The sequence below is a fragment of the Lutjanus erythropterus genome, chromosome 9 (genome assembly GCF_056507025.1).
Source record: "Lutjanus erythropterus isolate fLutEry1 chromosome 9, fLutEry1.hap2, whole genome shotgun sequence".
NCBI classification, from domain to species: domain Eukaryota; kingdom Metazoa; phylum Chordata; class Actinopteri; order Lutjaniformes; family Lutjanidae; genus Lutjanus; species Lutjanus erythropterus.
The window spans coordinates 17,977,527-17,991,439 of record NC_139325.1 but is presented as its reverse complement, the minus strand read 5'-3'; the positions used below and the strand labels follow the sequence as shown (position 1 = coordinate 17,991,439).

Genomic DNA, 13,913 nt, shown 5'->3' with positions numbered 1-13,913 from the left:
AATCGTCCTCAGGTTTTTAGATAAAAGCATTTTATCAGTAATATTTATGGCTTTTCACCAGGGAACTGCTTTATGGGACTTATGTAATGTCAGAGAGAGGAATGATGTGTGTGTTTAATATGTAAAATAGTGTGTACTCGCAGTGGGTGTGTAGCTCAGTCCGCACCTCTCAATTTAATCCAAGACTCGGTACACAAACATTGTTTTCTCTCTCACTTTCTGTATTATGCAAGTTTTGAGTATGTTAAATCTCAGAGAAGAAGAGATGATTTAAATACAGTCTTACTCCAAATAGAAAGTTATTTTTTATCTTTACTCTCCAGACTTTTACATGTTGAGGTCTAAATCAAGAGTATGAGATAAAACATTTCCTCTAAAATAACACAAATGGTGGCAGCATCATGATGAGTATATACATATTTGTATATATATGGGTTTTATTAATACAACTGGTGTGTCTTTTTTACTTTGTTGTACTGTAATCTATTTTTTAATATAGGTCATGTAGTTTTTCATACATGAGATGATGAGTTTGATGTTTTCATATATGTGCTTGATATTTTGAAGTTTGGCTTTTCTATTACTGTTTTTCTCTATTTTCCTCTATGTATTACATTGAATTGTTTGTTGTTTGAATAATTATCAATGAACAGTTTGTATGGTTAACTACACCTGCTGTCAATGAACTTGTCAACCTTTTGAGATGCATGCTGTATAAATATGGGTGTGGTTTTTACTGTTCAAACATCCTGACCTGACAAAGTTCCAAGTAGGATCCAAATGCTGTCATTATTTAACTTTTGTGGCACGTGTTACCTTTTTTCTTCTGTCTTAGCTCTTAGCATCTTTCGTATTTCATTCCAACAGGAAAAATTATCTTATTGCAACTGGTCGTTCACTGGAAATGTGAACATTCATTACATTATACCATGTACCTAGTGGGAAATTAGCTAAAAGTACAGGTGTGGGTGTAGGTGCAGGTACACTTTCTACGCATTTGCTTTGCTGTGCCCCCTCGCCCACCCATCCCTCCTAACGAGCAAGCCCTTCGCTTTCCCTTCAGAACACACACTGTTAATCTCTTAACTTCGAGCGCACACACACACACGCACACGCACGCACACGCACACGCACACGCACACGCACACGCACACGCACACGCGCACACGCACACGCACACACACACACACAGAGCCTGGTATTTCATTTTACAATGCTCCATAACTATTCTCATTATGAGCGCTTATCTGCAGCCCAGCCATGGAATCCTAAGCTGCTCTTTGAAGTTCTGCCTCAGCCAATCATATCGTGGGATTTAGAGGGTCAAGGGTCAGCCTTTTAACATAATGAGAATATGTTGCTAAGTAACAGTATTGTACTGTGTTTGAAGGATCAAATATTGGCAAATTCATGAGGACTAAATTAGACAGGTATGAATTAGTGTGTGTGTGGATATGTTTGCACAGGTGCGTGTGTCTGTGTGCGTGTATGAAAGAGAGAAAGAAGCTTTATCTGTGTGTATGTGTGTATGAATTTCAAAGACGTGTGTGTACAGAGCGTATACACAATACTAAAATATGTGTGCAAACACAGGTATCTGTGCACCCACACATATATTTGTAATTCTATACCTCGTTTGCTGTAATGCATTCTTGAGCTCACAGAATTAACCTTAACGATCACAACAAGTCAATCATAAAGTTAACAATATTATAAAGAGTACAGTCTAGACCTGCTCTATAAGAAAAGTGCCCTGAGATTTGATTTGGTCATGCTCAGTGGGCAGTACAAGTCAGACAAGTCACAGAAGACAACATATGAATGACATACAGTCACAGCAGTACTAAGACTAAAGGCGTTAGTATGCTCCAACCGAAGTGCATGTTAAACATGCAACACACAACCTTTCCATAGTTGGGGAGGGGATGCGTGCGACCATTTCTGTAACGTTGTAGACTGACAATCCAACATTCACACTTACATCATATAGTCAGTAAAGAGCGCTTTAACTCCTCTCTTAAACTCTCCTTTTTTCATGTGTTACAGACTTACAATTTACAAACTTGTTCAATACTATGAATACTTTGTAGGAAAGATGATCTGAAAGTGTAGACCATTATTTGCATATTTGAAGGATATCCCGTTTCCCCTCTCTCGTTCAACACACTTTTGAGTGTTCAAAAAGCTGCGAACACTTTTGCCATCAGACAAGATAAGGGCTGCACCCTCGGAGTCGACTAAACCGTTAGTCGGTGAGAAGAATCTTAGTCAACCAAGTTAATTACGAGTTTATCTGCAGAAAAAAACACTTCAAATTCAAGTGGTCCTATTAGACTGGGACGCTGCCTCTGAGACGACAGAGGCCAGTTTGATAACTGATAATACACTACTGAGGTGATTTAATGTTGCAGCAGGAGAATACATCACCCATCAAATTGATAAGTTCATGAATATTATTGATGTGTGATTATACTGCGTTGAAATAAATTAACGAAACAGTCTTGTGTGGGATGTTTCACAGAGTTGTTATCATTTTTGCTTTTGCATTCAACAGGCAGGTCGCTTTATGTCCCAAAGATATTTATTTATACAATTAAATAAATATCACAAAAATGCAATGTTTATGACTAAGAAACTAGTTTACTAGGAAAATCAGGGGCAATCCTATACATGATTGGACGACATGTTGTACAAAGTAGTTCTTTTCAAGCACACTGTGGCCTTTACCTACAAAACATATTTTAAGAGGACATTAAGAAGAGCACAGCTAGCCATTAAAACAAAGAATGAATCACTGTAAATAATAAATCTGAATTATGAAACAAAACTTTAAATGATCCATAAATATAACCCATGTCTTAGAAACAAGCAAATATCACATATCTTTCATAAGTTTCATAGCTGTGGTCACAAAAAAATCCTAAAGCCATGTCTTAACCTTTAAACCGCCCTTTGAAAATGAGAGAACTAACTAAAATATCCACATTTTCCAAAAATGCCCACACTTAAAAGGTGTAAAGCTCAAACTGGTCCCCACAAAGATAGAACAAAAGCACACACATGCTCATGCACACCTACACAGCACAGTCACAAAATGATAATAAGAGAGAAGGTACCCCATTAAAAATGTGCGAAAGCATTTTACACTCCCTGTCTCTGTCTCTCTGTCTCACACACAAACACACACCTACCTTCCCTGCCAGCCATCCCAGGTGTCGTATCTCTTTGCTGCCAGCAACCTCCGTCCTGGCTGTGTTCTGGATGACCTCTGCCAGCGCCCGCTGTGGGGGGATGACAGTTTTTAGGATAGATGATCGGTCAGGAGGCATTAGATTCAAAGCAGCTCTGAGGGGCAGAATCATTTCCACAGTATGTGATCATTTTAATATCTAATTGTAATGGTCACATTGATGGGAACTGCCTATAAAATCAATAAAATCAAAGACAGACCTGTGCCAGTGTGGATGTGACTGAGTGCATGGCAGAGAACCAGGACAGGGCAGATGGTTGGTCGGGGCACCGCAGCACCACGGTGTGCCTGGCGTCAGGGGAGTGCAGCTCCAGTTGTCTGGAGAAAAAGATAAGAAAAGTTAAAACAGCTTTAACCTCTCCGTTATCATTGGACTGGTTCTAAAACTTTTATAGGTCACAACCTTTGCTGAATAAATTCCTTTTTGAATATTGAAACTATGTTGTTACCCTTATCATGCTGTACCAATTTGACTCAATTTAATCTCAAGTCATGGTTTTAGCAACCAAATGTTATTCATTTAGGTTTCAGTTCCGACAGATGCTCGTTTGTCTCATCCACTTGGAAATGGGCACTCGGTCAGAACAATAAAATGAAGTGCATTGAAATCTGAGTTTATTCAAGTGAATTCAAAATATGAAACAAGCTTTGCTCATGCATCCTCTGTGGGCCATATGACACAATGCTGTCTCCCACTAAATTTCCATAACTAATCTCCTTATATCATATGGGAGTATTTGAGACCTCGAGAGAAATGCATCTGTAGGTTGCTTCTCCGGCTCACTGAACGGCTCTTTGATTGTGTGCTCAGTGAATATGAATTTTAAAAAGGTGCAGCCTTTACAGTACATAAACCAGTGCAGTTTTGTTTAATATTGTAGCATCAATACAGTGAGTGTTCATGTCTGTGGAGTAAAAGCAGCAGTAAAAATATGCTGAAGCAAAGGTACAAAAGTCTGTTGTCCTTTTTTGAAGGAGAAGAGGATGCAAAGAGTGACGTTACAATACATTTTCACACATAAACAATTAAGTATGGCTGACTCAAAAGGTTTAGAGGACAAAGCATGGTAAACGATTCTTCAGTGTGTGCTCATGCTGTGATTTGGCCATGTTTGAAGAATATAAATGTGCCACAGGGGGTCTAATCAGAGAAAAAGCACAAAATATTGTACGCAAAAGTGGAATCACACTTATTTTAACAATTTATTTATGTGTCTACTAGGCCCAGACTGATACTGGATTTTTGGGGCAGATGCCTATAACAATATAAGGGAGTAAAAAAAAAACATAGATTTATCTGTCAATTGCAATGATGCCTCAAATGTGCTTCACAAACACCGGTGACAAAGATATGTAATGGAAACAGCATATTTTACAGTTTAACGATTAATTTTATTGTCCAAAATGACATCAGGGCACTGAAAGAGTAAACCTTTGAATAATTATGAATAATAATAATAATAATCATACATTCTGGCTGTTCAATGTGAGTATTTGATGATTCAGTGCGCCACACTAAATGTTAATATCGACCTACATGAGTATGCTTTACCAGTAAGAGTCTTGCTTTTCTTCATCATCTGTGATGTGAAAACATTAGATTTTCACACAGTCAGAGAAAGTAAGTATGCATCTTCCTATAGTTCAGTTATAAAATCCCAGCTCACCACTGAGCATCTCTCAGGCCAGCCAGCTGACAGCACCATCATCCTCTGCAGTGCGTTACCTGCGTTGCTCACTCTGTGCTTATTCACACCGTGAATTAAGAGTTTATTTGGACCACACAGGAGCTGGTGATGATTGGAGCAATGAAAAGATGAAGCAAGGCATTTTTGTTGAGTTTTATTTAGTAAGATGATGATGTTAAAGTTACAGTTTTGCAAAGGGAGTCTGTATAGAGCAATAAAAGTTATTTCTGGTTAAATAAAATGCATTTTACTATTTAAAAAAAGGTCTCTCACTGTAGCGATCCTTTCCATAATGTCAGACAGCAGTGTTGCAAGTGAGAAAGCATCACTGCTCTGCTGTGCACTGGGGTGACGTGGCAGACAGTGCATCCCCTGCACTCCGTTTCCATCACTCTTCTCCATATCCAGCCCAGTTACTTCTGTGATTTGACTTATTTCAGGTTCAAGTTTACAGCCTGATATGTTGTTGTGCTGCTCTGTGTACAACAATAAGAGTCGATTTTTTAATAAGTGCAACAGCCTAAAAATATATGTGTGATTCCCCTTAATTATAATTCCTAATTGAAATAATATCCCTTTTTTGTAAGCTTCTGTTTTTTTATCCTGTTATTGTAATGCACACTGACTGATGAAAAAAAACCACAACTGCTTGACTGGAAGAATCTCAGTTGATTGAGGGGTCTCTGACAGATGATCATAATCTTCGACTTTCAGGGGGCAGTCTGACTTTGCAGTAATTAAAACCTTTTGAGGTAAGGCAGAAAATAGTGAGATTTTAAACTACATGTACAGCTGGAACTGTAAACATTGTAAAAACTGTTGTATAGTGAATGAAATGGGGAAACAGTACAGCCAGTCAAATTTGCCACAGGATGCACCCCAGGCAGTTTTCTGGGAGTACAAGTTCAGTTTCAACTCACAATACAAATGAAAATGCATTCTTGTTCCACTGAGTTTACCACCAACTCTGAACAATCTAGCTCTTCTGTTAACAGCACTCCACTGTCCAGGTGCACCCAGTGGTTTAAAATAGAAACTACTCCAACACCAGGGTGGTTTCAGCTCTGCAAACATGCTTTCTTTGCAGCTTTCTTTATTCATACAGTAGGCACTGGGGACGTGGAAAAGCCCCAGTGAATGTGATGAATCTGCTCTTCCATCAAACCCTCAGAGGAGGGTGAGACCGTCTAGATCAGCTCCAGGTGTTTTTGTGGGTTAAAAATACAACTGCTGCCTGTAAAAGGCAAGTTGATTAAGGACAGGCCAGGGAAGAGCAGAAGGGGAGAAAGGAGGGGAGGGGAGGGGAGGACTCCAGGGACATATGTGTGTTTTGTGAAGGAGGTCCTTTAAGGATGGTGGTTGCGGTCGAATAGTCTTTTTTGCTTAGGAAGGTTCCAAACTCTGTGAAATGAGGAGGAAGTATCTCCTTTAGCATAGGATACACCGGACCATCCTTTACAACACTGCACCATTCCTACAAAGGAACGGAGATAACGCCTTGCAACAAATTCTTACAACAGCAGCATTTGAATCAATGCACCGTTTGCCCATTAATGGACAGAGATCATTGTATATGGTACTGTTTCTCATTTAACATTTTCCATCATATATCATAACTTATGTTTATACAGTACCTGTCAAAAGTTTGGACACACTTCTCATTCAATTTCAAGGTTTTTTCTTTCTTTCTTTCTTTTTTTTTATAAGAAATGGTTCAGGTTATACCAACAGTGTGCACAACAGCCATCAAAGCGAAAGGTAGCTACTTTGAATCTAAAATATCAAAGAAAAAAAAACGTCTGCACACTTGCAGGTCGACAGGTGTGTCGGAGAAGATCATGGCTTGACAATAAAAAGCCAAAAGACTCTCACACACTGTCTTCTGCAGTTACAATAAATGGTTTAATAATGCTGATGTTATTAAATCTGTGATTGCAAGAGCAGGAGACAGTGTAAGAGTCTTTTATATTTTAGATTCTTAAAAAGCAAAAACATATTTTGCCTTGTTTTCACATTTACTAGATAAGTCTATATAATTCCATATTTCATAGTGTGACATCTCTAGTATTAAGCTACAATGTCGAAAAACAACAAAAATAAAAATGAAGAAAAAATACTGAATGAGATGATGCATCCAGACTTTTGACTGGTAGTGTATATTTTGAACTTTCAACAATATGTTGAACCCATAGGTGAATTATGAAAGTATGAGACATTTTTATCCAGACAACCTTAGTAATGAAGTAAAACTTTTTATTGAGTTGTCCACTTTTATACAGCCTGCATGAAACAACATGGTAAGAGTACTTGGGGCAAAGCATCTAAGATGCCCTTTAATAGTAGTCCATCTTCCAAACATAGTAGTTACACCACAAAAGGCTCAAATCAATTACATCTGCCACATTTGGATTCTCTAAGCGTAATGGTTGTCTTTTTCCTGAGTCCTCCTTGACCTCCTGATGTTTTCCATCGAGGTCAAGGAAAGGTGTTTAGATAAAGATATAGGATGTCATTTTGTGGCTATTTGACTGCAGCTGGAGTGTGTTTTAGCAGCTTGACTCCTATGACCTGTACTAGACCTAGAGGATGTCTTTTTATGGCCAAGATGTGCAGTGGCTTTGGGGTTAAACGACCCATCCCTCCTGTAACACAATACATTACAATGCATTGCATGGGAGAACAGCACATGCACTGGATGACTGTTATATGGACTTGAATGTATAGAGTGCATTTTAGCTGCTTGAATGAAGATCAATCTCTCATTTGATCAAAAGGTAGCTGTTCTCACAGGATTATCTGTATCAAATATGTATTCAAGCGCAGTAGGCCTGTTCCAGCATACAAATGTGACCCGTGCTGTAATTTTATTCTAAACATTCATGGATGAACTTTGCATGCATACACAACAGACATGACAATACTGTTGAAATACTGGTGTTTTTGATAGAACAAAGCAAAGTACAAGCCTACTGGAATTAAGTTGTTAAATGAGTGTCACAGATGACCTCAGAGAACAAGAAAACATGATTTCACAGCTGATCAATTTAATTGTTTGTTTTGGCCCATGCTGCTCTCGCCTAAATCCAAATAATGACTCAATCTGGAATAATTGTTGCTGCACACATACACTTCAAGTCTTACAAAAGCATATCTCAAATCATGTTTCAAGTCCTTAGGGGCAATTCTTCACGAGCAAATTGCAAGTCAATTTGAGTCTCTGAACACTAACTTTTAAAATGACATGACATTTTTCTTTTAAAGCTTTGTAACTGCATCTTTGCATGCTTCTGTTTTGGTACGACAGCACCTCCTCTCAAAAGTACACTCTTTGAATAACGCCACACCAATCACTCAGAATTGTCTGATCCTATTTCTCAATGTGTCATCTCACCAGTTTTATGTCTGACTGGCTACATGGAAGCATGTGACCATCTTTACAGTTCTGTCCTGACATTAATAGTGTGTGCAGTAGCAGGAATGGATATCCATCACATTTTGGCCTGTTATTTTAGTGGTTTAACCCTCTGATGCATGAATTATGAAATCCTTGGTCAGGATTTTTTTCTGAAGTGTTTTTATTCTTCTCAGGACATGAAAAAAAATGTTCAACTTTTTTTTCCCAAAAATATGATTTCTTCATAAAGTTACAGACATGTCCACTCCAGTGGACTACATGCGCCAGAGCACTCAACATAAAACATTGTGAACTTAGTGTAAAAATGAATTAACTTGTGTTGTATTGTAAATATACAAACACTTGTTTCTTTTTATGCCTTGAAAAACATTTCAACATTTTTTGGAAATATCAACACTGTATAGGCACAATGTTTAGGCCTGAATAAGAAAACCAATGACACTCATAGCCGTGAATCTTACACCTAAATGTGTCAAACCATCTCCAACAGGTGAAACATTATTGTGAGTCTCCACAGTTCTATAAGGATGCAGGATAGTATTACCAAGCCCTTATATTAACATGTTTGAAGAAAACACGAACTGACATTTTAGTCTCTGCATCATCTCTCTCTCTGTTCGGACGGAATTTCCTGGACTATTTTGTAGGCTGCCTTATTCTTTGCTGCGTTTGAAGTCTACAAAATATGATAGATAAAATAAAAATAAAAATAAAATAATATATAATAATAAAATAATTATTATAGTAACACAAACTACAGCTAATCTGCACAAAAAATGTTATACAATATATATATGTGTATATATATATATATATATATATATATATATATATATATATATATATATATATATATATATATATATACATACATATATACATATACATATATATATATATCTATCTATATCTATATATATATATCTATATATATATATATATATATATATATATATCTATATATATATATATATATATATATATATAATAATTGACTTATAACCAAAACAGTCACAAGAAACAGTGAAGCAATTATATGACTTGTGTTAAAAAATACACTGGGTGATGCATGATGTCCACTTCAGTGGACACATGGTTAATCGTAATTTTCTACATATTGGACATAAAAATTTTATATTCCAAACGGATAATATCCTTCCTTAGATGTTACTGTATATCATCATATTTTTTTTACCAGTGGGGCTCTTCCAGCATAGAAGGACTGGCAGAATATGCCAGCAGTGGTCGGCAGGGGTGGCTGTTTGTCGGCCATCTTGGATTCAGAGGAAATTTACTTGCACTTACACCGACTGACAAGTGAATTGACCTCAATGGAGTATTGCAGCAGAGAGCACTCTAGAAGTTGATATGCAGTTCTACCATAGAAACCAATGCATGAAGGAGAAAGTTACTTTTTAGTAGCTGTCCACTGTAGTGACCACTATGCACCAGAGAGTAGAAGCATTGATATTGGACATTAAAATATATTGTTAAAGTGATCTTAATGCTCCCTAAATACTCTTCAAGCAGCCCTCCTGCTCTGATTCAGAATGGAGTTCTGTGTGTTTGATTAAACCACTTGTTACATAGCCTGCATAGTTACCTTTACAGATTTTAAACATCTCTACTTTATGTTAATTGAATCTAAACATTTTGCCATACATCTGAACTGTAACCTGCCTTTTCAGCATGCTGTTGAGAAGACACCTGTGCCCACATGCAAAAAATCTATGGATCCCCCATGAATTTTTCATAAGAAACAGCACTATATTCTGCTGGAAAGGATATGATAGTAAGTATTTAGGTCCACGTTGTTGTAGTGCATGTAAAAGATAAAAAGGTAAGAGTCTGTGTTACAGTTGTAAGACTATTGTATGTGTGTTATTACATCATAGTTTGCAGACATACTCCTGACCTAGGTGACAAAAAGTTGAGAATTGGAGAGAGTGTAAGTCTTTACATCCTTTCAAAAACTTGTCAAGGTTAAGCTGTAGAAAACTGTCATACTGTGAGGAAACATGCTGGTTCTGCCAAGAGTCATCTCCTCCTTTTACAGCCAAACATGTTTCTGTGGATATCAAAGCCCCACTCGTTCACATTACAGATTTTTCAAGTGTGTTGCCTCAGTAATGACACAAATGAAGAGTGAAAGGAAAAAGGGGATTGATTTCATCCATTTATGTGATCATTCCTTTCTTCTTCTTGTCTCTTTGCGTCTTTCTATCTTTCTTCTCCTTTTCTTTATCTTTGCTCATCACTGCCTTCCCTTTTTTTTTTTTTTTTATAAATTTCTGTCCTTTTTCCTCCTCCAACTCACTTCCTCTTGTGCCATGTCTCCGTACCTTCTCATAACATTTTTAATCCACACTGTAAATGATAAGATTCTAATACTATCACTCTTTAATCTGCCGCAAATGTCACAGAAAGGTAGACTGTATCCCTACAGCGCGTATGTTACAGTAAGGTGATGAAAATCTTCAGTGTTACATGCTTAAAGGTGTAATATGCAAAAATGGCCCCCTGTTGAATTCATTCAAAACAAACAGGGGGCAGCACATCACCAGACGTCTGATTAGCTGACTTGGATCTACGTTTACTAGGAACTCAGAGCACCGCGGGGTGTTGGTGTTTACACTGCTAGAACAGGCAGAAGATGTTTTCAGGCCTGCAGTGGAGGGACCCAGCAGGGAACGCTGGCGGGGAGCCGGTGCCAGAATGGCGCACCAGGACTGGAGCTGGAAGAGCTGGCAATGAGAGCAGGCTCAGCAGCCTCCCAGTGAACACGGCCTCTGAAACCGACAGAGGCCGGTTTGATGACACAGAATACAGCACCAAGGTGATGTACTGCAGCTCTGACCAGGATTCTGACAGGGCAGGTCAAGACAGGGGAGGCAGGAGAGATGTTTGGAGACAGAATATTTCCAGACATAACTCTGTGAATTAAGAGTTTACTTGGACAAAACCAAAGTTAGTAATTGGTGGAACAGTGGAAAGACCATTTTGGTGAGTTTTATTTTCTTTCTGTCGAGTTTGAAGTGTTTTTAATGATGAGTGAACAAGGCAGTTGAGCTCTTCTTAATTAACTAAAAGAGAGACACTTTAATTCAGAAGGTGTGTGGCTGTATTTTTCTGCTTAATAAGGAAAATGGGTATAAGAATATTCCCTTTCTCTACATTTTGTGATTTTTCTTAAAATTTATTAGCCCAAAAAAGCTAAAACAGTTTGTGGAACATAGCAGACTTGTCACCTACACACATCTTCCAGAGGAAAATTCATTTCTCACAATGAATCATCTATTCATTGTCTTATAAGAAATAAATGAGATTTTTATTTTGAGCTTACTTATATTTCATCTGTTTCTCCATGAGGTACAAGGGGGTTTTATCTAGACTCACAAATCAGTCTCTAAACACTTTGCTCAAGAGAGAATGAGGACAATCTCTTAGCTTTAAAAAAAAATGCATTGGTGAACCAATTCAACATCTTTAGGATGGCCTTTCATTTTGGGGTGATGACATGCAAAAGTCGTGTGCTTTCTACTAACCAGAATGGTGGTAGATCATTGTGTAAAAAGAATGTAAGGGGCGTAGGTTTGTTAGTGGCTTTTCTCGCTGCTGTTCAAGCAACTACCTTGTATTTAGAAATCCCTAATGTCTGTAACATATCGTCAAAACGTATCTTTTGTTGATCTGTTGATAATTCTAGTTATTTTTTTTATGTTTTAAATTAAAATTCATAAATATTGGACCTTTAAAGTAGAGATAAATCAAGTTTTCTCTTTTCCTCCTTCTCCTCTACTCCTTACTTCTCTTTCCTTGTCTTTTATCACCTCTTCTCATCACTGTACGTGTCACGCCTTTCCTCATATCCCCCTCTCCTGTCTGTCCTCTAAGGCTTAGACACAGTTTAAACAACATCTGCTGAAATGAAGAGAGAAGCCCTCTGAGGGATGCAAAATTGCACTGAGTCTAGTAAAAAAAAGATAAGGCAGACTTCCCTGTCACTTAACATAAAGCCTCTTAAACCATTCCAGCTCTGGACCCAAAATAAGAAAAACAGAGAGCAGGTTTAGGCTTTCCCTGCAGTCTTTAACTGATGCACATTATCTAGAAACACCATGATGATAAGAAATATTTAACTTTCCAGAGTAAATGTGAGTTTCCTGGATTAAGCATAACAGACCACATTTCATCTTGGGTGTCCTCCAATTTAAACATTTACTAGATATTTACTGGTGAGTCAAAAAGCAAATTGTCCTGGCTGTGAGGATAAGGAAAGAACTTTATAAAAACACATGCTGCTCAAGGTAAATTTGACAGAGGACCGCCCTCCAGCTCTATCAAACCACAAAACACTGTCTTATCTGCAAAAACAAAAACTCACCTTGTCACTCGATGGGATATTGACCCCTATTCCTAGTATAACTGGCTAACCAATAAAGTCAAAGTTATGGCCAATAAAGTGAATGTTCAACCCTATTGTGCTCTTAAAAGTTTTAATACTTCAACCAAGATTCATAAAGTGCAACAGAAAGTTTCACCAAGCAGTCTTTGGACATTTAGAAATGTATGATTAAATTAATTTTCATGTTTTTAAGGGAAGATCTGTTGAGCACATTAACTGTTTGTTACACAGATTCATGTCTAGAAAAATGTGGACAACCACAGCATGTCCTTACTAATTTTCTAACTATGTCTTTGGATACATAAAAACTTCTACATGTCAAACTGTCTGAAATGACCCTTACAGATCAGATTTTATAATCTGTTTCCACTAAAAGGCTTTCTTTTATTTTTTTAAAGATGAATTTTACAGTGGAGAGAAGAAGCCATCATTAGGAGGGAAACATTTAAAGACCAAGCCACTTGATGGAAACTTTGTTCACTGTCAAGACTGGTAGACTAGGCCTTGAAATCAGGTACATACAATGCATGGACATGCCAATGTCCATGGACCACTGTGTCTAAGTTGTCAGGATCACTGTCGCGTCACTTGAGTCCAGCCGCCTTTAATTTAAGAAGCTAATTGTTTGTTTTTCTCTGAGTTTCACAATTTTCCCTTACTAAAAGCAGGATGTTGTGCCTCTCATTTCAGTCTAAGGTGCATGTTCTGAAGTGCATACCCTCTATAGTTCAACATTCAGAACTGTTGCCTTCTTTCCAAAAGTTAAATCAGAAGAACAATACCACTGTCATGCCTGTAAGTGTGTGGAGAGCTGGGAGACAATTATCTGAGCTCAACATAAAGACTGGCAGACAGGGGATTTTAGAATTGTTCAAAGTTAAATAAAAAGAAATACACCTGGCAGCACCTCTAAAGTTCACTGGCTGACAGTGAATATTGTTTATTTTACTATACTCAAATAAAAGAATAAAAATCATAATTTGTTGTCTTGTTATCCATCCAACCAACACTTCTGTATTGTGGGTGTTGTTTGTCAAGATTAATTGTGAACTTTTAAAGGTGCTTGTAATGAGATTAAAACTTTTGACAGAGCCAGGCCATTTGCTTCCCCTTGCATCCACTGTTTATGCTAAGATAGGCTAATCACCTGCCAAC

General features: G+C 37.6%; 1 protein-coding gene across 1 annotated transcript in view; it reads right to left on the bottom strand.

Annotated features, from left to right (window-relative positions):
• The window catches only part of sntb1 (syntrophin, basic 1), a 52,774-nt gene that overhangs the window by 15,822 nt on the left and 23,039 nt on the right, over nt 1–13,913 (bottom strand). Inside the window, exons 3-4 of the mRNA XM_084726304.1 lie at nt 3,451–3,568; nt 3,192–3,281 (exon numbers count right to left, since the gene is read on the bottom strand). Coding sequence (XP_084582430.1) covers nt 3,192–3,281; nt 3,451–3,568 — 208 coding nt within the window. The remainder of the gene's footprint in view (nt 1–3,191; nt 3,282–3,450; nt 3,569–13,913) is intronic.